The sequence below is a fragment of the Gymnoscopelus braueri genome (assembly GCF_963280865.1).
Source record: "Gymnoscopelus braueri genome assembly, chromosome: 12".
NCBI classification, from domain to species: domain Eukaryota; kingdom Metazoa; phylum Chordata; class Actinopteri; order Myctophiformes; family Myctophidae; genus Gymnoscopelus; species Gymnoscopelus braueri.
In genome coordinates this window covers 49,246,650-49,271,763 of record NC_137614.1, presented here as the reverse complement: position 1 = coordinate 49,271,763, position 25,114 = coordinate 49,246,650, and the positions used below count along the sequence as shown (strand labels likewise).

The 25,114-nt window shown below is 40.7% G+C and overlaps 1 protein-coding gene across 1 annotated transcript; it reads left to right on the top strand.

The window, feature by feature from the left end:
- The first annotated feature begins 1,167 nt into the window (after positions 1 to 1,167).
- On the top strand, positions 1,168 to 23,609 carry ggt7 (gamma-glutamyltransferase 7). The gene is made up of 16 exons (XM_080443541.1): positions 1,168 to 1,293; positions 1,781 to 2,485; positions 7,968 to 8,203; positions 9,248 to 9,399; positions 10,476 to 10,593; positions 10,711 to 10,778; positions 13,070 to 13,143; positions 14,142 to 14,335; positions 16,115 to 16,202; positions 18,533 to 18,660; positions 19,223 to 19,311; positions 20,134 to 20,286; positions 20,874 to 20,991; positions 21,126 to 21,263; positions 21,603 to 21,702; positions 23,152 to 23,609. Exons 2-16 carry the CDS (start codon positions 2,173 to 2,175, stop codon positions 23,319 to 23,321), a joined length of 2,139 nt encoding a protein of 712 aa, XP_080299667.1. The 5' UTR covers positions 1,168 to 1,293; positions 1,781 to 2,172; the 3' UTR covers positions 23,322 to 23,609.
- The last annotated feature ends 1,505 nt before the right edge of the window (positions 23,610 to 25,114 follow it).

Sequence of the window (25,114 nt, the reverse complement as noted above, 5' to 3'; positions counted from 1 at the left end):
CTTTTTACACCACTGCCCCAAACTGAGGGAACAGAGAGGCCTTTCCAGTGAGCCAACAGCTTGTCTGTTTGACCCTGAATGGATCAGAGCCTTAATTAGCAACACCTGTAATTGGTAACACCTGTACAGGAAGTAACATCACCTGACTGTTTATGTCAAGTGTGGCTGCCATGAAAACAGGTTTATTGGGTCTTTAGGGTGTGCACCTACCCACACATATTAATGGATCAGTCAGCCATGCAGTCAGGTAAGATGGTATAATAACATGTGATAGATATACATTTTCCTATATTTCATATTTGATTGTTTGCATAAATCAATGAACAATCGTGTCATATTTCTTAGTGTCAGGAGGAGGGATGTGGGTGGACAGCCCGTCGGTGATGGTTCCCCCTGGTCCCGGCATGGCAGGCGGTCAGGCTGGCATCATGGTCCCCAATGGCAGCAGTGATGCCCAAATGCACCACCGAGTTCCAAGTCCAGCGGCATCGCAGACAGGTTTGAGTTCTTCCTTCTCCAGGTGTTGTGTGGTTCTTAACAGCCACTCAAACCCTATATAGTACTTGGTTGACCGGGATCCCCCAGGTCAGTGTTTCTCAACCTTTTTTGATTTCAAGGACCCCCTGTTTGGTATGCATTATTAGGCCATTATTAGACCCCCTTAACTCTGGAACCAAATGGACCCCCTAATGGTCTATTTGGTTCCATTTGTTCACTCTTGGAGTAACAGAACTGTAAGGGTCTATTTGGCTTCTATAAACTATCAATAATTTAGCTGGGGTCCCCAGTGGAACCCCCTCAAGGACCCCTGCAGTGGTCCCCTGACGGTCAGGGGACCCCTGCAGGGCAGTGCCTGACCCCACCTTGGGAACCACTGTCCCATTGATCTATATCTGCCAGATCAAAACATGAAATTGCTTCATTATTATTTATTCTTATTATTCTCATTCTTATTATTCTCATTATTATTATGTCATGTTATAATTAACATTTTAGTGTTTTGCCAATTATTTGGGGGCCCACTTAGAATACTTCTCACGGCCCACCACCAGCAGTGGTTGAGAAATGATGATCACCGGCGCGCCTATGACATGACATGCCCAGAATAGAGAATGAAGTGGTTAAAAAATATGTGAACTGTTCCTTTAAAACGCTGACATTGGGTGACGTCGCGGAGGGATCCTGGAGCTTCTTGTGTTGATGAAGCAGAGAGAGAGAGAGAGAGATTCCTCACCTGCTCTGATACATTGTAGGTGTTTAGTGTAGGTCAGGATACATTTGATCACAGAGACGGTAAGTAAGGAGACAGAATTATAATGCGCTCGTGGTACTTGTTTTAGGCCAGGATTGTTTATAGAGACAGACGATCATAAATCATAATTCATAACACGACGCGACTGAACGCCAAACTCCTATAAAATACGCTCAGAATGAGATCTTGGGGGGGGTTGATATCATGTCCTCAAACTGTTGCGGCTTTAGATCGATACAATGATCCATCCAGAGTTAAGATGGAAACAATGTTGCTGCGTCAATGTTGTTACACTGATTGTATCTAGATAGATTTGGCAAGCTGCCGCATACCAAGCAGCTTGTCGCATATTTATGCTGATAATAATAACGCTTGTACGCAGGTAGGGGGCGAGATTTATTCCAGTTTTATTGATTGATTGATTTAATACTTTATTAAAAGTTAGCAATACAAAAATACATTAAATAATTCTAGTTTTTGTGTCGTTGGGGGAAAGAAGTCCAGCCTGACGTGTCCTCTCCTCTGCAGGTGTCACAGACACGGATCAGCCTTGAAGGAGGCTGAGAAATGCGACATCATCCCGATCGGCCGCCGGATCGAACCGATCCATTCCGTGACATCTTCTTCTAAGCCTTAATAATAAGAACAAGAAGCGTTAACAGGTTCCAAAAAAGAAACAAAACATGGGCTCAATCGTTGCATAACTTGAATCTGGTCCTATATAACGCAACACGCCCTGATCTGTCATTTCATTCATTGCAATTGCATAATCCTGCGTGACGGGAGGAATAAGTAATACGTAATAAGTAATCCCACTGCGTGACGGAGGAATAAGTAATATATAAGTAATCCTGCTGTGTGACGGAGTAATCAGTAATATAAGTAATCCTGCTGCGTGACGGAGGAATATAAGCGGGGTCATGTTCAGTCCCACCGCTGACTCTGGGGCTGAGGGGCATTCAGGGGGTGGAGGTGGAGGTGGAGGTGGTGGTGGGGGTGGTGGTGGGGGTCCCATGGGGGAGAAAGATGCCCACCACCACCACCCAGATGCCATCATCCTAGGAGGAGGCTACTCTCCTGTTGACTACATGAGCATCACCAGCTTCCCCAGACTGCCCGCCTCCCCGGGCTGCCAGGACGACAACAGCGGCCCGTCGTCCTCGGAGAACAACACGCTCAACAGAGATCTGTCTCGCACGAATGACGACCACTTTCTGAGCGAGCAGGATACAGGTCAGAGTTATAGAGATCAACACATTGTGTGTGTTGTTGTTGACGTGGAGGTCGTTTAGGGCTGGGCGATATATCGATATTAGCCTGGCATGGCCAGACTAATATCACTGCGTAGATATTAGTCTGGAATCTCTGTGTGTGGAACCTGCATTTCCGAGGGGCCAATTAAAAAAATGCCTTTCTGGTGATAAACCCGCCCCATATTTGCATACTGGGCCCTGATTGGTACCCTCACAACTTCGGCGGGAGAGAAATCCGATCTCTATTGAGAGGGGCCAGACCTAATCTGCCAAGGGCATTTTTTTTTTGCAATGGCAGATTTGTCTGGAACCAGGCTATAACGATGTAGCCTAATATCGATGACGATATATGTATGAGACTAGATGGCTTGGGGTCTGTGATGGCCTGATATGGCATATTAGTCTTTTCCTGCCTTATTTTATAAAACAAATAGTGAAAACATTGATCTACAAGGTCATACATAACATGTTGCGAGCTTCACCTGACCTGCAATTTTATTTATTTATTATTATAATTATTATCGTCACAATACAATATTATCATCACAACAGATATCGAGGTATTTAGTCAAAATACTGTGATATTTGATTTTGTCCAAGAGACAGAAAAGGGAAAGAAATAACTAGAAAGAGGCCCTGGCTGTCAGGCTGGGTTGCCTATCCACGGCTGTTTATCTCTGCCAGGCTGGGTTGCCTATCCAGTGCTGTGTTATCATCTGTGCCAGGCTGGGTTGCCTATCCAGGGTTGTGTAAGATGTCAGGACCTGAGAAAGCTGGGGAAAATGTCATTTGTACCACACAGGGGCGTCAATTGGGTATGGTAATATGTGACAGCTGCCTGTGGCTTAGCTCCTTAGTAATTTGCTTGTTAAAATACATTTCAGGAAAAGTTTCAGCATTACAAATTATTGTAAAATAATAATAATCTATATCATCATCATCATCATACTATAAGCCACAAGATCTCTGTCCGTAAATCCCTGTCCGGGGCAGAACTCGGGGAGCGAGCGATAGACTGGATGGTCCCAGATTTGGGGAGTAAGCTTCAGATGACCCCCTCTGATTGAACGTGACAAGCGGCAATTGGGAGAGGCTTATGGATTACGAGAATCGAAGAACCAAAAAGAAAACAGGCCTGAGGAGTAGGATCAGGAGTTTTTGAATCCTGAGGCGAAGGTGTCTGTTCTAGGCTTATCTTTTAGGTCCATAAGACTCCTTGAGTGATGGGCAGGGCTTGAAACGTCTGTTAGGTTTCACGTGATGTTTGTGCCGGGCGAGAGAGAGACAGAAGAAACCCGACTAGGCCGGTGCCATCCTGTATACTATATTTCACCAAATCCGTGTGTGTCACACTGTGGCTGGCTTAACTCGGAACGCACCCGATCGATCGAACGGTCTCAAATATCGTGTGTGTGGTGTGCGGTGCTGAATGGCAATTTGGACGGACCAAGGGTTTTCAAGAACCGGGAAAAAAAGCCACGAATATCAGTCAACCTCTGTCCGACGGCATGTCTGAGGAGAGCTCTGAACGCACAACCCAAACCCTCGGCCTCACGTCATGTCACGTTTCTGCCACTTTTGCCAGTATATAAGTCCCTGATTGGCCAGCCCGACCCGTTTGCTTATCTGATTCGCGTAATATTTGTGCCACATAGCCAATATAAGTGACGGCGACAGAAAGTAGGCAAAAGCCATAGGAAGTATATAGTCTCCGTTGGGTGGAAACGCCATATGTCCAAACCAGTTTGATTTGATTTGCTTTATTTTGAAAAGCGAAACCACAAGGTTACAGCAGTTTGAGGTTGCAGCTGTCTCAGGATTGAGAATCCCGAGACGTATTTCCGTTGAGGTCCTCTCACACTTAACAGTCAATAAGTTACAATACATACAGTACAAAACACATGACATTAAATATACAGTACATGCATACGAACAAGTGCTCCCTTATCTTTCCCTAGTCTACAGACCCTCTATAGGGGAACCTTTTCTAACAGACCTGCTTTTGTCTGCTGCTTAAAAGACCTCGGATTGGTTGTCAGTTTGACACTGGTTTGGAGGTCGTCCCACTGTGTGGCTCCTATTTAAGTAAATTATTCCCTGCCGACTTTACTCCTAAAAGCCGGATGGCTCGCATGTTTTTAGCGACGTGCGCGTGACGTCTTTAAAATGGCGTCCCACCAGAGAGAGATTCACCAATACAACACTGGCCTGTGCCAAACAGCGAATATTTTCATTTCAGTCTGATTTTACAACCAGGACACAAGCAATTATTTGTCAACAACACATTTCTTTTGTGGCTTTCACAGAGGTGATAAAGTTGTTTCAGATGGCTGCAACAATACCAATGTCGACTGCTTAAAATTAAGAGGGTTTTTCCTCTCTGTTGAAATTAATTAAATGTTATCTGAGGAGGACCATAGAGGATAGAGGAGGGTAGATAACTGTTGCCAAATCTCTCTGACTGAATTTGACAATTTGAGGCCTTGTTACTCTGATGGGTTGATTGCCTGTGGTTGTATTGAATGCACTGATTTCATCTTGAGATCTTACAGACAGTACATTTTTCTTTTCTTTATAACTAGACCGATGCCCGTTGGCAAACGCACGCCCCTCCACTTATGCGTGACCCGTTGTACCTGTTGTCAGAGCACCATTGTAACCGTTGTCTTGTCAGAATAGTGCAGTATTCTCATAGTGCTTGGAGGCCAGTCTATGATGTCACTATGTGACGTCATATCGATGGAATCAGGGATCTCTATGGGGATAAAAGGGAGACCGACAGATACCAGAGATCGGCACACAAGGCAGATACAGAGATTCTGTACCTGGATTTTGACAAGCGCTGACTGGACTGACTTCCCAATCGGTTATACACACAGATTTTGAGCATTGGTTGTGTAGTTTACCTTGCCATGATGTAACTCTAAAGGTGGGCAGGAAATCAAACATATTTTCTCCATTGACTAGAAACTTGATAAATCAAAATATGCTCCTCATCCCACATTGTACGGCAAGACCACTCTGATGCTGGCTCTTTTGAGCCCGTAAACAAACGCAAACGAGGCTGATTCTGACTGTATAGAACATCACCAAACCCAGTACTTTTATTTTTTTTTATAAAAATGTCAACTTCCTGTTGATTTTACTACTTGAAGATCCAGATCCGTGGATCCAGTCCGGGTTTTCTTCCTAATAAAAATGGCAAAATCAACAGGAAGTTGACATTTTTATAAAGAAAAACAGACTGGGTTTGGTGATGTTCTATATCGTCTGAATCAGCTTTGTTTGAGTTCGTTTACAAGCTAAAAGAGCTCCTACTGAGCCTCTTCACTGTACAATGTAAGTCAATGAGGAGCATATTTTAAATGATACATTTCTAGTCCATAGAGAAATTATTTTAGATTTATTAACCTTTGTTGTTACATCATGGCAAGGTAACTAACTACAAACCTCTACCAAAGTGGTCTTGCCCTTTTTAAATGCAGTAGCTTGTGCTCACTTTTAGACCTGTGCTGCTGTGCGTGCATTAGTAGACTCTGATATTATTACTGCAGTCTGGCTTATTTGATTGAATATTTTATTAGTCAGAAATGTAAACAGAACATGGTACAGTAAGACATTAAGGCTAAAAGGATAACACAAAAAAGTCCTTGGACTTGTTATGTATATTTACTATATGTACAAAAGAGATGGGGAAATTACATTTGCCTCCCCTTTGTCTCCTGATGTTTTTTCAGGCCAATTTTGTAAGAAACCAGTGTCACACACCCTTTAATGGATGGTGTCAGGGTATTCCACATTTTGGTGGCAGAGCAGTAGAATGAGAACTTTCCCATGTTTGTTCTAAATTTGGGTTATAGCAGATCCTGGTCGCTCCCTCTAGTGTTTTATTTATTAAGCTTTGATTCTCTCTGAGTTTGGACTTAAACTGAGGATTTTTTCTGATTGTTGCATAGCATCAGAAGCGGCTTCATTATCACAGGTTTACAGACGTAAAAAAGTGGGTGAAATTTGTTCATAGTGCATAGTTCCCATCGTAACGTTGTTTCCATAGAAAAAGAGGGGAGGGAGGGTAGGTGGGTGGTGGGAGGCAAGTGGGATGGAGATCAAACAAGAGAACAAAAAGAAACTCAAGTTATCTACATATTTACACAGCACACATATTTACACAAGTAAAACATGTGTACACATATTTACACACGTAAATATGTGTACACATATTTACACAAACTATAGCATAGGTGGAAATTATATTGTTGTATAGCATAGATGGGAGTCAGTCGAGTCGATTAGACAGGTTTGTTTAAACAGAAATGAGCATCACAACTGGAACAGGCCTCGCCCGTTTTGTTTTCCTGTAAAATCTCTGCAGCGAATAAAATATAGTTCTCTCTCCTCCTCTCTGACCCTGATGCTATCCGTGGTGCTGAATGTTGCATACTGTATCTGAGAGAATATCAATTATTGATGTACACATTGTATAACAGAACTTATCGTAGAAGGGGGAGACTGCACTGAAAGCTTAGCTTTCAGTGCAGTTAAAGTCTACGGCAATAAATACAGTCAAACTCTATTTCACAAATTTAACAACCAATATCACTTACTGCACTGTTAAAGATGGCAAATCTATAATTGAGATGTTAATGTGAGAAACTTAAGTTCAATACCATAGATAATTTTTGACTTCCAAGAGGGTTCAGCCTGCACTGAATGTTTGTCTTGGAGAAATTCTAGTTGAAGATGATAAAATGGTGATGCAGTTTGTCTTGACTCTTACCTGGCCATTAATGTTGATGTCAGGTAACCTTGCCACACCTTGGCTTTGGTCTAATCTGAATTGAGTGCACCCACCTTTTGGAGGTGCACTCAATGGAGGCCCCTCAACATTCTCATTTGATGTTGAGTTCATGATGTATGGCGTTTTTTATAAGTAATGGAGGAAGTAATGAGGCCCTCCTCCCACAAAGATTTAGAGAAAATGCTAAATGGAGTTTTAATTTTACGACCAAGACTTATTGACTCAAGACTTATTGGCCAAAACCTAAGCTCGATTTGGAAAGGTTTGATTGTCTTCCTTGGCCTACTGGCAGTGTCTAAGATTAGCTGCACCCCAAAGGCACACACAGACAGGCAAAAACAATCTACGCCTCCCATAATTTGTAAAAAATGGATACTTAACATTTTAGTTCTTAAGATTATTGTGCCAGTTTAACCACTTCAAACCTGGTGTGACTATTTTGGGCATGTCATTTCTGTCAGTTTCAATCTGAAAATGCATTGTGAACTTGTAGAGGGGCTATTTATTATTGTTGTTTTTAAGCCATTTTACAAAGGGGGACTGCAGCCATAGCTTGGAAATGCAACATTTCTAAGTTTGGAGGTTTTTTTTTTTTTTTGTACGCTGTTTATTGCCCTGATTCAGTGTCATTCCAGTGACCTTTTGACCTGTGTGTCTGTTCCAGACCCTGATCTGTTTATGAACTCTGCACCTGGCCGTCTGCAACGCCTCCCGTCCTCCGCCTCGGACCTGGCCAGCCGTGACATCTCGCCCCTGCAGGAGACCACCAGAGACCCCTTGGCGGGGGGGAACTGCGCCTGCCAGCGAGACGGACTGACCGTCATCATCACGGCATGTTTCACCTTCGCCATGGCTGTTACCATGGCTCTCATCGTGCAGATCTACTTTGGAGACCCACAGGTCTGTCATTCATTATTTGACTTGTTTTAATTACATCAGTAACGGCAATTATGCAGATGATGTGTCCAGTTTTTAAAAACTAACTATAGCTCAACAAACTTGCTTGTAAATCTTCTGCTTTGGATTGTTTTTGTATTGGGGCTTAAAGGGATAGTTCACCCCCAAAATGACTTTTTCTCTTTTGATTCGTCACCCCATGGAGACTTGAATTCATTGATATTTTTTTGTTTTTGTTGCATTCCTAAGCCAATAATGTGATGACCAGCGGACCTGTAGGCAGCGGTTCTGGTAGGAGACACAAAGTGTGTCTCCTACCAGAACCACTGCCGCCGGTCATCAAATTATTGCCTTAGGATTCAAGTCTCCATGGGGTGACTAATCGATGGGGCGACAAAAAGTAATTGTTTGGGTGAACTATCCCTTTAGAGCCCAATTTCTTAAGAGCAATTGAAATGAGTTTTTATACTGTTTTCATCCGGTTATGCTTGCTTTTTTATGACATGAATTCTTCTAGTTTTAAGATTTTTATTTCATATCAATTTACATATTGATATATAATTCTTTGCACCAATTCTTTTGTGAATTTTATAGTCTATAGGAGAAACATGATCTCGTTTTCTTTCTGGTGCTGCTTGCAGAAGGAAAGAAAAATACAAATAAAGCAATCTTGAAATCTTAAGTGGTTAACCACTCCAAACTTTATATTGTCCTCATATGTCAAAAACTGTTACTTTTCAGGATTCAAATACAAAAATAGCAAAAGTAGCAGATCTGCAAGCTCAAAACGTGTCGCTTTGTGCCGGATTTCGAGCTGCTACTTTTGATGCTTTTGTGTGACGCTGTAGTATGAACAAGTAGGGCGTTAATTTACGAAAAAAACACAAAGTTAGAATAACTTTGTGACAGCAACGATATACTCTGACCTGCAGGTGTCTCTATACAAGGTACTGTCCTGTTTTGTCTCTACAATAAATGGGAATAGAGTTCATATATTCCCATTATAGCGACGCATCACAATTTATTTCCCTTGCATCCCATTTTCAGATTTTCAAGCAGGGAGCAGTGGTGACCGACGTGGCCAAGTGTACGTCTCTGGGCTTCGATGTTCTGGAGATGCAAGGCTCCAGTGTAGATGCTGCCATCACCGCTGCCCTCTGTCTGGGCATCATCCACCCTCACACCTCTGGGATCGGAGGGTGAGTAACAGGAAGCACATTAAATCATACACGTATCTTCATATCTATCAATCCATATTTACCTAGGGTAGTAGCTGAGAACAAGGGCTCATTTTCACCCACGCCCTGGACATAGACACACACACATTAAAACCTGGGAGCTGACCAATACAACCACAGTGTTATACTGTCGGCCACTGAGCAGCTCCGCCGGTTCAGTGCCTTGCTCAAAGGCACTTCAGCGGTGTTAGGGGAGGGATAAGTGGCGGCCATTCACTTCCCCACCCAGATTTTTCCTGCTGGTTCCAGGGAATCAAACCGGGAACCCTCCAGTAATAAGTACCTTTAGGAAAACTGCTGCCCCCAAAAAAGAAAAAAACATCTTATTACGCCATATGTTGCTGTATCTGCATATTTATGTTTTTTCATACAGTAAGTGTGAATGGCCCCATTTTATACTTGTATGTAAATAATATGTCGCACAAAAATAGCAAAAATAGCCGATCTACAATCTCACACAACGCCACATCTTGTAGAAAGGTTTTAAAAAAAAATCTTCACCTACTGCAGGGGTTCCCAAAGTTGGGGCCGCGACCCCACTTGGGGTCACGAAATTATTTTGGGTCATAAAAAAATTAAATAAAAAATATTCAACAGAATGGATGAAATACAATCTAAAAATGATTACAAATGGTACATTTTACCATTTTAATACATTACAAATGCGCACCGAACGTGCAAGTTTATGTGCATGAATTACCTCCAGGGTTAGGTGGGGTCGCGAGTCAATGGCCGCATTATTTTGTGGTCGCAGGCTGAAAACTTTGGGAACCCATGACCTACTGTATAGTGACATGCCCAAAATGGGGTTGAAAGTGGTTATGTCTGGCTGTGTTTTTTTTATGAATATTGGAAGTAATGAAAAGTATTAATAATATATTAACTACATCCAGTGGAATTCAGAATTCAATTCCATTTCCTGAAAAGTAACGTTTTTTTAGACAAGGTTTCCACCAACATGTCAAAATTATTACACAAATGGAATACGTGGCCTGCATTGGTTCCTGTTTAAACAGTATGTTTAATATTTTGCACAGTGGAGGGGTCATGTTGGTGCACGACATCCGTAAGAACGAAACCAAGGTCATTGACTTCAGGGAGACGGCGCCCTCTGCTATCGACGAGGACATGGTACAGGCGAACCTTGAACTGAAGGTAAGGCCTTGTTTCTGAAATATTCTTCCCTTTTTTTAAAGCTTCTAAATTGTGATGATGCATATCTCTTGAATTGTGGAAGATGTGATGTGGGTATATTTACTGTTGTGTTTTCAGCCTGGACTGCTGGTTGGAGTACCGGGCATGCTCAGTGGCATGCACCAGGCCCACCAGCTTTACGGAAGGTACTGTAACCCTTTTTAAACACGCTACCCTGTAACTGCTGTTATTATGACCAATCTGTACGGTAGACTCAAGATTATGTTAATTAAATATATAAAAACACAAATGCAGTGGTTGTATTTCGACTCCCTGCTCTTCTAATGGGACATTAAAACTTTCTCTTTGTCAAGTTTTAACTGAAAATTCCTCTCCAGTGAGCCATTGCAGGTGTTTTTCTCTCATTTCTAAAGCCTTTTCAACTGCAATGAAAAAATAAATCTTTGCCTGCGGGTGTCGCTGTTGAGGGCGACACCCGACAGCCTGTCAATCATCGCCTCTGCTCCGTACATCAAAATGTACTAAAGTACCATAAGTAAAAGTAATAAAATGTTTGAAAATAGCCGTGGTATAACATAGGACTGAAGTGGTTAATGTATGTTTTATAATATAATGATTTATATCTGCAAAGTAACTAGTAACTAAAGTTTTCAAATAATTGTAGTGGAGTAAAAGTATAATATTTGGATCCGAGATGTAGTGGAGTAGAAGTGAAAGTATTGGAATTTGTACAAATACCTCAACATTTTACTTAAAACTAAGTAAATCTTCTTAGTTACCTTCCACCAGTTGGTTTGCACAACACAACAAAAATAAACCTAAATCAAATAACCAAAATAATGAGGACAAAAACAGCAGGGGCAAACGGAGCTTCTCCTCTATAAATAGATAGAGCAGCACTGTTAGATAAACGAAAAGACGTTTTCAGAGTGAAAAGGGCTGTGAATCTATTTCCAAAGGCGATGTCATTAGCACATGCTGGTTCCCTTCCCTGTTCTAGTGTCGGGGTGCAATTATTACTCGCATGCTCCATAATTATCATGGTTTCACGGTTCACAGCTGTTAGGACGGTGATGTGGTGAAGCTTTAACACTCTTGGCCTGGTACTAAAGAATTAACGCCACTGTCGAGGTGGAAACCTTGTACTTTTATGTCCATTTTCAGGAAATGGAAACAATACCGTTGTTCCAAAATGTATTGTTTATTGTTTGTTTAGTTACAAGTTTCTCTTATTACATTTCGTTGGATAAATATTTATACAACCAACAGACGATATACATTTTTTTTTTAATTGCGAAAATAGCAGATCTTAACAATTTCTATATCGGCTATTTTCGATCCTTTTACACATCACTCTTGTATGACGAAGTAATAGGGCATTCATTTACAAAACAAAACGTAAAACATGGAGATGCAAGGTTTCTGCCCTACAGCAACAACAGCGAGCCCTACAGAGTGTTGAGTGCTGCTGTGCTGAGTCACCATTGTGGAATAGCTTAATCCAGTGGTTCTCAAACTGTGGGTCGTGACCTCCAGGGGGGTCCCCCCAATGTTTTTGTTCTTTTTGGTTGGGGGGTCCCCCCAGAGGATTTGCTTATTGGTTATAATAACTCACTCAACAGTAAACAAACCAACATACAGTATAAGCGTAGACAGGGTATCTGCACATAATTTAAGGACTTTTGAGACCTTTTTAATACCTCTAAAACAAATGAGAGCATTACTGCGTTAGAAGTAATCAACAAACAATTGGCCAAACAGTCATATTACCTAAGAGAGAGTCAAACATTTTGAAAATAGCTGATCTACATGGTCACAATGAGCTTGTAGATCGGCTATTTTCACAATATTTATCTGTGGAACCGAGTCAAACTAAAATGTAATGCCTCAACTCCTACAATTCCAAATGCTTGTCAGGGTGGGGGGTCCCCAGTTCAAATATTATTTATTTGTGGGGTCGCGGCCTGAAAAGTTTGAAAACCACTGGCTTAATGGATTTAACCCATTTAGACCTGAGGCCGGTTCTACAAATGTCTTCTAAAAAAACGGGTTTTCAAAAAGACTTAAGTTGCTATATCAGTGGTGCTCTAACATTTTCATGTCAAGGACCCCCAGAATTATATGTATTTGGCCGCAGACCCCCATCTCAAAACATTTTGTTCCAGGGACCCCCCCAGAAGCAAAGATTTGAGTTACAAATGTTTGCTTAGAAAATATTATTATTATTTATCTATATCTTCAAAGATTTGCACAAATTTTCAAGATTTTTCAAAAATAGCAGATCTACAAGTGCCGTGCCATGAGCTTGTGTATCTGCTATTTTTGAATAGATAATGTATAAAATAAAGGTTTAAGTGGTTACACAGATGTGTTCCCGGTCTTCATGGATTTAAAGTAATGAGCGGTTCTGAAATGTCACCGTGTTCTGACCGTGTTCTGAAGGCTTTGACAAATCAAAACGTTTTGTGTTCCACAGGATGCCATGGAAAGACGTGGTTACCATGGCAGCCGATGTGGCCAGAAATGGATTTAATGTGACTCATGATCTGGGTAAGTCAAAGAAGAAGAACTAAAAGGCGGTCGTCAGATTTTAATCACGCTGCTACTAATAGGAGGGACGATTTGTAGAACTTTGAGCTGCATTCATATGCTTATGTGTGAGAAGGACTATTTTGTCATACTTTTTCAGATTAATCAAAAAATCGAAGCACATTTTTGATATATCAATGAATCGACGCTGAAAAGTAATAATTGAGTTTTTTTAAATCCGATTAACCACTTAAGCCCTGTTTGTTTAATACTTCCTCGTACAACGTTGTCATACAAAAATACAGAAAATCGCTGGTCTTCAAGCTCACAACACGTCACATGTCATGGCCACCCGCTGTGAGGTTGTAGATCTGCTATTTTACGTATTTCTGAAAGATTTGAGGGGAAAACGGCAAAATACCCCGAACCATTATTTCATTAGAATTGCATTTTTTTAATAATGGCTTTAATTAATACATTATTGAATAATTTGTTTAACTGTTGCACCCAATTTACAATTTAGACATTTAGCAGGAGCGATTTACAGTAAGCAAGGAAAACACAAGGTAATAGATCAAATGCATAGAGATGGTAAACCAAGAACCTATCATCAGTCTAAACGGTATACTATCAAAAACATTATCTTTACATTGAAACTATACAAGCTATAGGATGCCAGGTCAATAAATGAACCTGGCATCTGTCTACATAACGTGCTATCTAAAAAAGATTTTATCCTTTGCATAAGCCTACAAGGCTAGGTAGGGTAAGTGCTACGGGCTAAAGTGGAGTCTGAAGAGGTGAGTCTTCAGATTACGGTGGAAGATTGGGAGTGAGTTTACAGTTCTAACTGTAATGGGGAGTTCGTTCCACAGTCTGGGAGCCTGGAGGGAGGAGAGTCTGGGACGTGTGTAGCGTTGTCCCGGATGACCCTAGTGTTACATAAATAAACCTGCATTATTTATACATTCAAGGTGTGAGCTCTACAGTGTGCTGTGTCTCTTCCTCTCCGTCTCTAGCCGAGGCTCTAGCTAGAGTCAAGGACCAGAATGCGTCGGACGCGTTCCGGGACCTGTTCCTCCCCAACGGCCAGGCTCCCCTCCCCGGCCTGTTCAGCAGACGCCTCGACCTGGCGGCCATCTTGGACACCGTCGCGGCCAGTGGGATCGCAGACTTCTACAGCGGGAACCTGACGCAAGAAATGGCTGCAGCCGTAAGAACCTCCCTGTGTCGTCATCTGTGATTATATAAAGCAAGCAGTCATGAATTTTGTATAGCATTGCTGTCGGGCAGAAAATCGTATTTTAACTTTTTTTTCATGAATTAATGCCCTTCTTGATCATACTACAGCGTCACACAAAAGCATCAAAAGTAGCAGATCCACAAGCTCGAAATGCGGCGCAAAGCGATGCGTTTTGACCTTTGACCATCTGCAACTTTTGCTGTTTTTGAATTTGAATCCTTTTGACATTTAAGGTTTCCCCCTGACAGAGATGATAGCCTACAATGTGAAACACCAGTTCTAACTTTGAATAGCTAAAATAGCAGATCTACAAGCTCACAACACTTCAGATAGCTTGTAGATCGGCTATTGTCACTACTTTTGCGTACGACAAAATATGGCATTATTTTAAGAAAAAATATAAAAATTGTTTAAATATGGAGATGCAAGGTTTTCCACCCATAAGCAACATGTTATGCAACTTTACTGCTATCTAGATGCTTGGCATTTCTGCATTGTTTTTTCATGCAAGAATGTCGACTAATTGACATGGTAGAATTTAGCTAAATGATCTGTCAAAATGATCTGTCAATCAATAAGTCCAATATGATGAATAGCTGAATTTGGAGTCGGCAACATCTTAACCCAGTTAGACCTGAGGCCCATTCTACAAATGTCTTCTAAATCCTAACAGTTTTCTGAAACTCTTATGTTGCTATAATATCACTGGTTCTCAAACGTTTTCATGTCAAGGACCCCCAAAATTATATCCATTTGGCTGCGTACCCCCCATCTCGAAATATTTAGTTCCAGGGACCCCCCAGAAGCAAAGATTTGAGTTACAAATGTTTGCTTAAAATATATATATATTCAAAGATTTGCATACATTTTCATGATTTAAACAAAAATGGCTGATCTACAAGCAGCACTATCTGCTATTTTTGAATAGCCAAAGTATAAAATAATGGTTAAAATCTAACATGACCGATGCTTACTAAAAATCTAACATGACTTTTCAGTTGCTTATAGTTCATCTGAGCTAAGCTGCCTAGTTTGTGTTTGTGCCTCAAGCAAAGTGCTTTGTGCTCCCTGTTTTTGTGGGTGTCAGCGGTATGCTCTAATTGTGCCAGTTGAGAGGTGTGTGTGACACTTCAGAAATTCTCAGGAACGTCTATTGTTCAAAACCTACACGGGTGTTGGGTTTCAGCACTACGCTCACTAGATCTGGGTTCCTTTTGCTCACTGAAGCAGTTTCTCTAAGACCATAGACAAAACCAAGAGCAACAGAAAATACAATTTCAGGTGGGTCTCTCTACTGATTTCATCCAATCAGTAGAGAGAACCCATTCATGGTCTTCTTTTTGTCCACCCCCACCACCCCCCATCACTTCTAGTTTCACCTGTTTATCCTGTATGAGTTCTCTCTCCTGATTGGCTGAAATTGTTATCCCAACCAAAAATATGTTTCTTGTGTTTATTAAAGAGCTGGAAAGATATAGGGACACCCCTGTTACTGAGCAAACACTCTACACTATAGCAATTTTAAATATAATTTACACACCCTTTTTAAACACTATTTTAGGCTATGTCCTCAGGCTAAAATGTGACAAACAGACCAGACCCATCCTATGTCCTGGTCTGTTTGTCTCATCTTTACTCCAAAACTCCATGCATTTTTGAACGGTTACAGGCCAAGAGGGGAGTGCTGACGGATGAGTACTTAAAAAAAACTACAGAACTACGCATCTAACTCCATGTATATTTTAACAGGTACAAGCCAGAGGAGGAGTGCTGACGGAAGAGGACTTTAAAAACTACAGTACCATCTTGCAGCAGCCAGCAGAGATCATCTATCAAGGTATGAGATAACTTTTACTGCCTTTGGCACTACAACAGATAAATTAAGTTGACTTTTAGGGGCTGCGCAGAAAGTGTTTTTTTTGCGCTGCCAGCATGTTTCTGTTGGTATAGCACAGCACTCACTGCTCTTCCCATCTTTGCTTTTCAGTGCTCTGTGTGCTCTGCTCTTTTGTTTTGGCAGAGCACGTACCCCGAGTAGAAAATACTTTTGGAGACGTTTGGAGAAGAGTCATCAACGTCACTTTCCCATAGCAGATCTACAAGCTCATAGCGTGCTATGAGCTTGTAGATCTGCTATTTTTTTTGCAAATCTTTGAATATATATATTTTTTTTTAAAGCGAGCATGTGTAACTCAAATCTTTGCTTCTGGCGATTCTACAAATGTCTTCTAAATCCTATCAGTTTTCTTTTTAAAAGTGTGTTGCTATAATGATATCAGTGGTTCTCAAACTTTTTTCATGTCAAGGACCCCCAAAATGATATGTATTTGGCCGCGGACCCCCATCTCAAAATATGTTGTTCCAGGGACCCCCAGAAGCAAAGATTTGAGTTACAAATGTTCGCTTTAAAAATATATATATTCAAAGATTTGCACACATTTTCACGATTTGATTCAAAAATAGCAGATCTACAAGCTCATAGCGCGGCACTCAGTGCCTCGCTATGAGCTTGTAGATCTGCTATTTTTTAATAGCCAAAGAAATCTAAAATAACACGGATGCTTTTCCGGATTAAATGGGTTAAGCCCTCTCTGGACATGATATCCAAAGCGCTCTGCCGCTCAATAAATGCTTTCTGTAGCAGCCTGTATAAACCAGTGGTTCTCTAACTTTTTCAAGTCAAGGACCCCCAAATTGATATGTATCTGAGTACGGACCCCCATCTGAAAATATTTCTCACCAGGAACCCCCATACAAGATTTGTGTTGTTAAAAAATGTTTAAAGAATTGTCAATATTTTTCAAATGTTTTCAAGATTTGTTTTTGAAAAGAGCTGATCTATAAGCTCACAAAGCGTTGAATCGTGACATGTTGGAAGCTTGTAGATCAGCAATTTTTAAATAGCCTATGTATATAGGGTTTAAAGTGGTCCAACTGATTTTTATGCTATATTAACAAATTTTGCTGGGGACCCCAATCCCCATGGAACCCTATGGAAGACCTACAAGCTCAAAACGTGTCGCTTCGCGCCGCGTTTCGAGCTTGTAGATCTGCTACTTTTGATGCTTTTGTGTGACGCTGTAGTATGATCAAGTAGGGCGTTAATTTACGATAAAAACACAGAAAGTAATAATATGGAGATAAGAGGTTCTAGTCCGACAGCAGCGATATAAATATTTGTGTGGTGCACTATGCCAGGTGGATGGTTGCCACGAGGCTGGCATCAATGCTTCCTCCGTAGGAAATCAATGCTTTGATTGTTTGGACACAAAAAAAGTATAAAGTCTGCAACAATGGTTCTCAGCTTCACTTGTTTATTGCTGTCAGTACTGTAAAGTAACTAAGTACATTTACTCAAGTACTGTACTTAGGAAAAATTGAGGTACTTTTACTTTACTGGAGTATTTCCAATTGTCTATACTTTTACTTCTACTCCACTACATCTCAGAGGCAAATATTGTGCTTTTACTCCACTACAATTATTTGAAAACTTTAGTTACTTTGCAGATATAAATTATTACATTATAAAACATACTACATTATTTTATACCTATAGGCTATTTGAAAATAGCAGATCTACGAGCTCACAATGCGTCGCGACGCGTTGTGAGCTCGTAGATCTGCTGTTTTCAAACATTTCAGTACTTTTACTTTTGGTACCAATACTTTTGTACTTTTACTCAAGTAAATTCCGGATTTTTACTTGTAACAGTACTTCTTACATTGCAGGATTGATACTTTTACTGAAGTGAAACATTTAGGTACTTTTTCCACCACTGATTGCTGTTCAACGTTTCCGTAACGTTGAATTTGTATTTCGTTGAATTTGTATTTTGTTGAGGTTTGTGGAGAAACCTCTTATCTCCATATTCTACGTTTTTGTGTTTTTCGTAAATTAATGGCCTACTTGATCATAATACAGTGTCACACGAAAGCAGCTTGTAGATCTGCTACTTTTGCTATTTTTTTCATTTGAATCCTGAAAAGTAACAGTTTTTAGACATATGAGGTTTCCACCCGACAGAGACGATTTGCTTTTGTGACTGTTTGGACACTGTCTATATTGTCAAGGCAGAGAGTGAAAAACCTGTGAAGTGGCCCGTGCCAGTGTGTCCTTGGCATTTTCTTTGCCATTACTTCCAACACATTGCTGCCATTGTATTGCAGGTCACCATGTGATGGCAGCGCCAGCACCTCACGCGGGCGTCGCCCTGATCACTGCCCTCAACATCCTCGAAGGCTACAACATCACCAGGGAAATGCCACGCAACAGCACCTACCACTGGATTGCAGAGGTACCGCAATGCAGTGATTGTCGAGGACCCCCCCTAATTGATACGTATGAGGCCCCATTTTGAGGATATTTTATGCCAGGGACCCCCACAAAAGAATATTTGTGTTAATTTTCGAAATTATTATTCCACATTTTCCACAAAATGTTCAAGATCTTTGAAAATTATAGCTGCTATTTTCAAAACATTTTTTAATAAAGTATAAAATACTTTGGGCCCTATTTTCGCCGGTGCCTTACCCATTATCCCTAAACTTCTTCTGAAATGGTTCAAATAGCCGATCTACATCGACACGTTATGACCTTGTAGATTGGCTATTTGAACTATTTGAAAATGTTTTTAATAATGGTAAAAAAATGTCAAAGAAGTTTAGGGATAATGGATAAGGCACCGGCGAAAATAGGGCCCTCGATTTCCCCCAGGAACCCCCTCAAGGCCCCGGGCTGCAGTTTGAGAACCACTGTAATATCAGCTTTACGAGTGTATACACTTGAAAAACAACCGTTGGTGTTCGTGTTTGGACCACACATGAATGTTAATGTTTTTGTTTGGCTCTCTCTCTCAGTCTGTGAAGATAGCTCTGGCCCTGGCCAGTGGACTAGGAGACCCCCTGTATGAAACATCTGTGTCAGAGACGGTCACTGAGATGCTGAGGTATGTTTCTATTCCAGTCATTCTCAACCTTTTTTAATTTCAAGGTCCTGTCAGTCTCAATCTTTTTCATTTCAAGGACCCGCATTTTAATCTGCTCTAGGCCACAGACCCCAATTTGATATATATGTGGTTGCTGTCCGGCAGAAACCTCTTATCTCCATATTATAATCTTTTTGTGTTTTTTCTTAAATTTAATGCCCTACTTCAGTGGTTTTCAACCATTTTCATGCCAAGGATTTTGCCGCGGACCCCCAGAATCAAAGATTTTGTTCCAAGGACCCCCAGAATCAAAGATTTGCGTTACAAATGTTAAAAATATATATTCAAAGGTTTGCACACATTTTCACGATTTTCCAAAAATAGCAGATCTACAAGCTCATAGCGTGGCACTCGGTGCCGCGCTATGAACTTGTAGATTTGCTATTTTTGAATAGCCAAAGTATAGAAGGTTAAAATTATTGTGATGCTATACTAACCCATTTTGCTGGGGACCCCCTGGAACCCCCTCAAGGACCACTGGTGGTCCCCGGACCACTGGTTGAGAACCACTGCCCTACTTGATCATACTACAGGTTCACCCAAAAGCATCAAAAGTAGCAGATCTATTTTTTAATTTTAATACTGAAAAGTAACAGTTTTGGACATATGAGGTTTCCTTTCCACCCGACAGAGACTATATATATTTTTTTTTAAATCTCTGGGACCCCAAATGCTCAGTTCTACAATGTAAAAATGGTCACTGGTCTTATTTAAATCCATCATAATGTGTTGAGAGACGTTGTTTTGAATCCCCCGTCCTTTTGTTCATTCACTCCCCCACAGTAAATCGAAAGCTTCCCTACTTCGTCAGATGATCGATGACTCTCAAGCGTTTCCCGCCAGTCACTACACGCCATCCTTCGCCCTGGAGGAGGGCTCAACGGCCAGCCAGGTCATGGTCATGGGACCGGATGACTTCATAGTGTCCGTCATGAGGTAACGCAATGCTATAGCAACAGTTATTGGTCTTATTTACATTTTATACAACATCCCAAAGGCAGTGGTGTAAAGTAACTAAGTACATTTACTCAAGTACTGTACATATGTAAAATGTTGGAGTATTTCAAATTGTCTATACTTTTACTTCTACTCCACTACATCTCAGAGGCAAATATTGTACTTTTACTCTACTACAATTGTTTGAAAACTTTAGTTACTTTGCAGATATAAATTATTACATTATAAAACATACATTAACCACTTTAGCCCTATTTTATACATGGGCTATTTGAAAATAGCCGATCTACAAGCTCACAATGCGTCGCAACGCGTTGTGAGTTTGTAGATCTGCTATTTTCAAACATTTTAGTACTTTTACTTTCGGTACTTTAAGTAGCCTACATTTTGATACCAATACGTTACTTGTAACAGAGTACTTCTACATTGCAGTATTAATACTTTTACTTTAGTAAAACATTTGAGTACTTTTTCCACCACTGCTCAAAGGCAGCCAAGATTAAATTACTGTGGCATTGTTTTTTGATAATGTCTTATGGTTTTTCTTTATTTTTTCATATTTCTAGCTCTTTAAATCAGCCCTTTGGCAGTGGGATAGTGACTCCATCGGGGGTGTTGTTGAACAGCCAGATTCTGGACTTCTCATGGCCCAATAAAACACAAGATGCTTCTCCGTCTAATCCAGTAATGAAAGCCTTTTTTGCATGTTTTTTTCTATCTAATATTTAAGTTAAATTACCTTGGCTGTTTTATAGAACTCTGTGTTCATAATAATATGTTGCACTTATTTATTTCCTCCGTTTCCTGTCTCTCTGTAGCATAACAACCTCCAGGGAGGGAAGAGGCCCTTGTCTTTCCTGATGCCCACAGCGGTGAGGCCTGCCGTGGGCGTGTGTGGCACATACGCTGCCCTGGGTTCCTCCAATGGAGACCGATCCCTCAGTGGCATCACCCAGGTTATTTTACTGACGGATGGCAATGAATTCAATCTCATCTCGTCTAAAACCTTTAATTTCATAGTGATTAACCCATTTAGACCTGGGACGCATCTGTGTCACTTTAGGTTTCTTTGGCTATTCAAAAATAGCAGATATACAAGCTCATAGCGCGGCACCGAGTGCCGCGCTACGAGCTTGTAGATCTGCTATATTTGAAAAAAATCGTGAAAAAATATATTTTATATTTTTGTCAAAAAACTGTTTTTTTTTTCAAAAAACTGTTTTTCAAAAAACTGTTTCAGAAAACATTTTTAAGAATCGCCTCAGGTCTTAATGGGTTAATAATCTGTCTCACAGGTGCTGATGAATGTCCTGTCTTCCCGCAAGAACCTGAGCGACAGTTTGGCGTACGGTAGACTCCACCCACAGCTGCAGCCCAACACCCTGCTGGTAGACTGTAAGTATTTCCAAAGATGGTTGATTTTTAGAAAGATAGAACATCCCGATTGGAGCCAATAGAGACGGACATGTTACACAAATCCTACAAATGGTCTCCTAAGTGGGCGCCGTCTGACCGTAGGCCGCCTGTCACAATTATTACATAATTGTCTAATCGCAATCATTTGAGATAATCGCAATTATTTATGCAAAATCGTTTCCATGTAGAAAAAATGAACACACATTTTCAAATATTAAAAAAAGCAGAAATAGCAGATCTACAAGCTTACAACGCGTGACAAAGTGACGCGTTGTAAGCTTGTAGATCTGCTATTTCTGCCATTTTTACATGTATAAAATGATTAAACATGTCAATAATTTCTTTGTATATTTAAGTTGTCATATCTACCCTGTGCAATTTTTGATTACGAAGCCTAAAAGGAAAACATTTTTTTTTATTCATAATGTTCCAATGTTCAATGCCAAACACACAATTAAATCGTTAATAGCAATTATTTGAGTGACCATTCATCGTCAACTTGAATTTGTAATCGTGACAGCCCTATCTGACGGCAGATCGTCCTACGTTTACTGGTGCTAGATCCCGCAAGAGTGTGCTGCTGAGACAGAGAAAGGACCAAGGTCGATAATAAAGTAGATTCTCCCCTGATTTGTCTCTCTGGAAAAAGCCATTTTAGTATGAAGATCTTGGGAAGATTGTGTGTCTTGTGACGATCGGGACCAATATTTAGTTCAGTGACCATGGGGCTAAAGAACGGTTCAGAAGCTGTGTTCACAGTCACTCCTCCATTGGAATTATTAGATTCCAACCCGCTTCCGGTCTCCTAAAAAGGCGGCCATCTACTTCACGCAGATACGGGATGTAAACCGGGGATGGATTACATTACAGTCATTTAGCAGACGAAATTATCTTGATGGCATCAATCCAATGCAAAAGGAGCGACGGAATGCATAGATGGTAGTAGCAGCATTAGGTACTAATAAATAAACAACGGCTGATATCCGATTACCGGTTGATTGCATGGTCAAATTCACGATACCGATATTGCCAGTAGGGCTTTCCAGTAGGGTTTATCTTACACCCAGAGGCGGTACTAGGGGGTGGCCTCAGGTGGCACAGGCATCTTAGTTTAGCAGATAAAAACAAAAATGGAAAAAACTATACTTTTATATGGAAAAGGAACAAAAGAATCTAAACATGATGAACTTATAAGCAGCAGAGTGGTTAAGATGTGCATCTACACCTACCAGTGGCAACATGAGTGTTTGGCACCATACTACTAGTAATATTTGGGTCGATATTGCTGATACCAATATGATGACTGATTCATCATGCATCCCTCTTGTATATCCATTAAGAGAAGTTAATTATTTATTTTACCACCAACTCAAGTTATCCACTTCCACACCTCTCTCTCTCTCTCTCTCTCTCTCTCATCCACTCCAGCTGAATTCCTAGAACAGGACGTGGAGATGTTGCAGGCCAGAGGTCACAAAGTGGAAAGAATAGACGTCCTCTCGCTGGTGGAGGGAACCAGGAGAACCAATGACCTCATCATCGGAGTGCATGACCCCCGCAGTGCCGACGCCTCAGCCCTGACTATGTCCATGAACTGACCATGTACTCAAGCGTGCCCTAGTCTTGCCAGGATATGATGGTTGGTGAAAAACCTGATTTATACTTAGTTGTGCATCATCGTGTCTTTGCACCGAAAATAGCCGATCTTACAATCTCACAACGTTTGTGACCTTTGTAGATGTAGATTGACAATTTTTGGTGTGAGACCATCGGTGCGTAATTCAGTCCAAGTCAGGTGTAAGGGAAGTGGGAGTGGTCGTAGGGAAATAGGAAACGGCAATGAAGTATTACCTATCCTTGGACAGTAAAGAAGGGCATTATTTTTGACCAGATGGGGGGGGGGGGTACATTAGTGAGAACTGCTGCTAGAAAGTGGGGGAATCAAATGGGGAGTTGACTGAGGCAGCCGAGAGGGTGAGACAATCGTCACGTTTTGTCTTAGACATGATAAAGTCGGAAAGGTTCCGCAAGTCTCCTGGATGACGTCAATCACCCAATCTGAGCCTCTTGTTTACCAACAATGAGCTTCCATAACGAGTTCCATTTGACAAAAAAAATTGCTAAGAAAAGCCTCTGGCTAAGCATGTAAATTTAACGCTCAAAGTTCAAGGCAAGCAAAACGAAACGTCTACCTCTCATTGACATTTGACGAAGCTCTAAAATTCATGAACGGTCCGGTTTGGTGCAAGAGAAGGCTCAGTTTTTTTGGACCCAAAACTTCAGTTTTGCACTAAAAAAAGTGTACTTATATAAAATGTGACGCCAAACCAGGCCGCTGCCATTTAAATGCACATGGTCTTTAAAGGAGTAGTTCACCCCAAAAAAAAATCGTATTTTCCATCAATTACACACCCCATGAAGCCTTGAATTCATGGAGATTTTTTTGTTTTTGTCACGTCCCTAAGCCAATAATTTGATGACCGGCGGAGACTCAATGGAGACTCTTTGAGTCTCCTACCAGAGACTCCGCCAGTCATCAAATTATTGGTTTAGGAATGCGTCAAAAACATAAGAATCTCCATGAATTCAAGGCTCCATGGGGTGACTAATCGATAGAAAATCTTTCATTTTGGGGGTGAACTACAACTACCCCTTTAAGCCACCCAAACTAGTGGTCTGCTTTTCAGATTTTACGTATAAAATATCGTTTAGCCTTGAACATAAACTCACGTGGAAGGATGAACACGCTATAGGTATAGCAGTTACATATGTATTTATGTCATGCACGGTGCGACACATGCCAAAATCTAAGCCATTTACTCATGTTTGTGTACATGTTTGTGTATGCTGCTGGCACTGGTGACTGGCTATTTCCTGATGTTGTTTTGGTGCAACTAATATCCTGCTAAGAGCAAACGCTTCCTCAAGAACCTGTTAATATATCTACACATTATTTTCATGAACGAATTGTTAGATTCTATATGTCAGCAAATCATTGAGTGCCCTGAAATGAATGAGGGGTTTGCTTCAGCTAAATAAGCATTGAATGTTATGATAGGCTAAATGTATTATTTATTTGTATTTAAAATTGCCTGTATTGTATGCTTTTATTCACTTTTTTAAAAACGTGTGGTCTTGATCTAGAAAAGGGATGAAATCATAGTTTTTTTTTAGAATGGACTGATCGTTTAAGAGCTAAATGTTCAATGATGGCTTGAGTGCAATGTATGTATTTTTATATGAATATTTTTGCGACGTTCATTTGTACTGTTACAGCACACAATGCATTTGTTTGTGGCAGCTCTTTTAAATCTTAGTTGGTTTATGATTAGCTTATTTTATGTTTTAAAATGTATATTGGGGGGAAATTGTCTTTTTTTGAAAGGCATCA

Coding starts and splice junctions, on each gene's coding strand:
- ggt7 (XM_080443541.1), top strand. CDS start 2,173: ATGTTCAGTCCCACCGCTGACTCTGGGGCTGAGGGGCATTCAGGGGGT. Junction 2,486..7,967: donor TCTGAGCGAGCAGGATACAG/GTCAGAGTTATA, acceptor TGTCTGTTCCAG/ACCCTGATCTGTTTATGAAC. Junction 20,992..21,125: donor ATGCTTCTCCGTCTAATCCA/GTAATGAAAGCC, acceptor GTCTCTCTGTAG/CATAACAACCTCCAGGGAGG.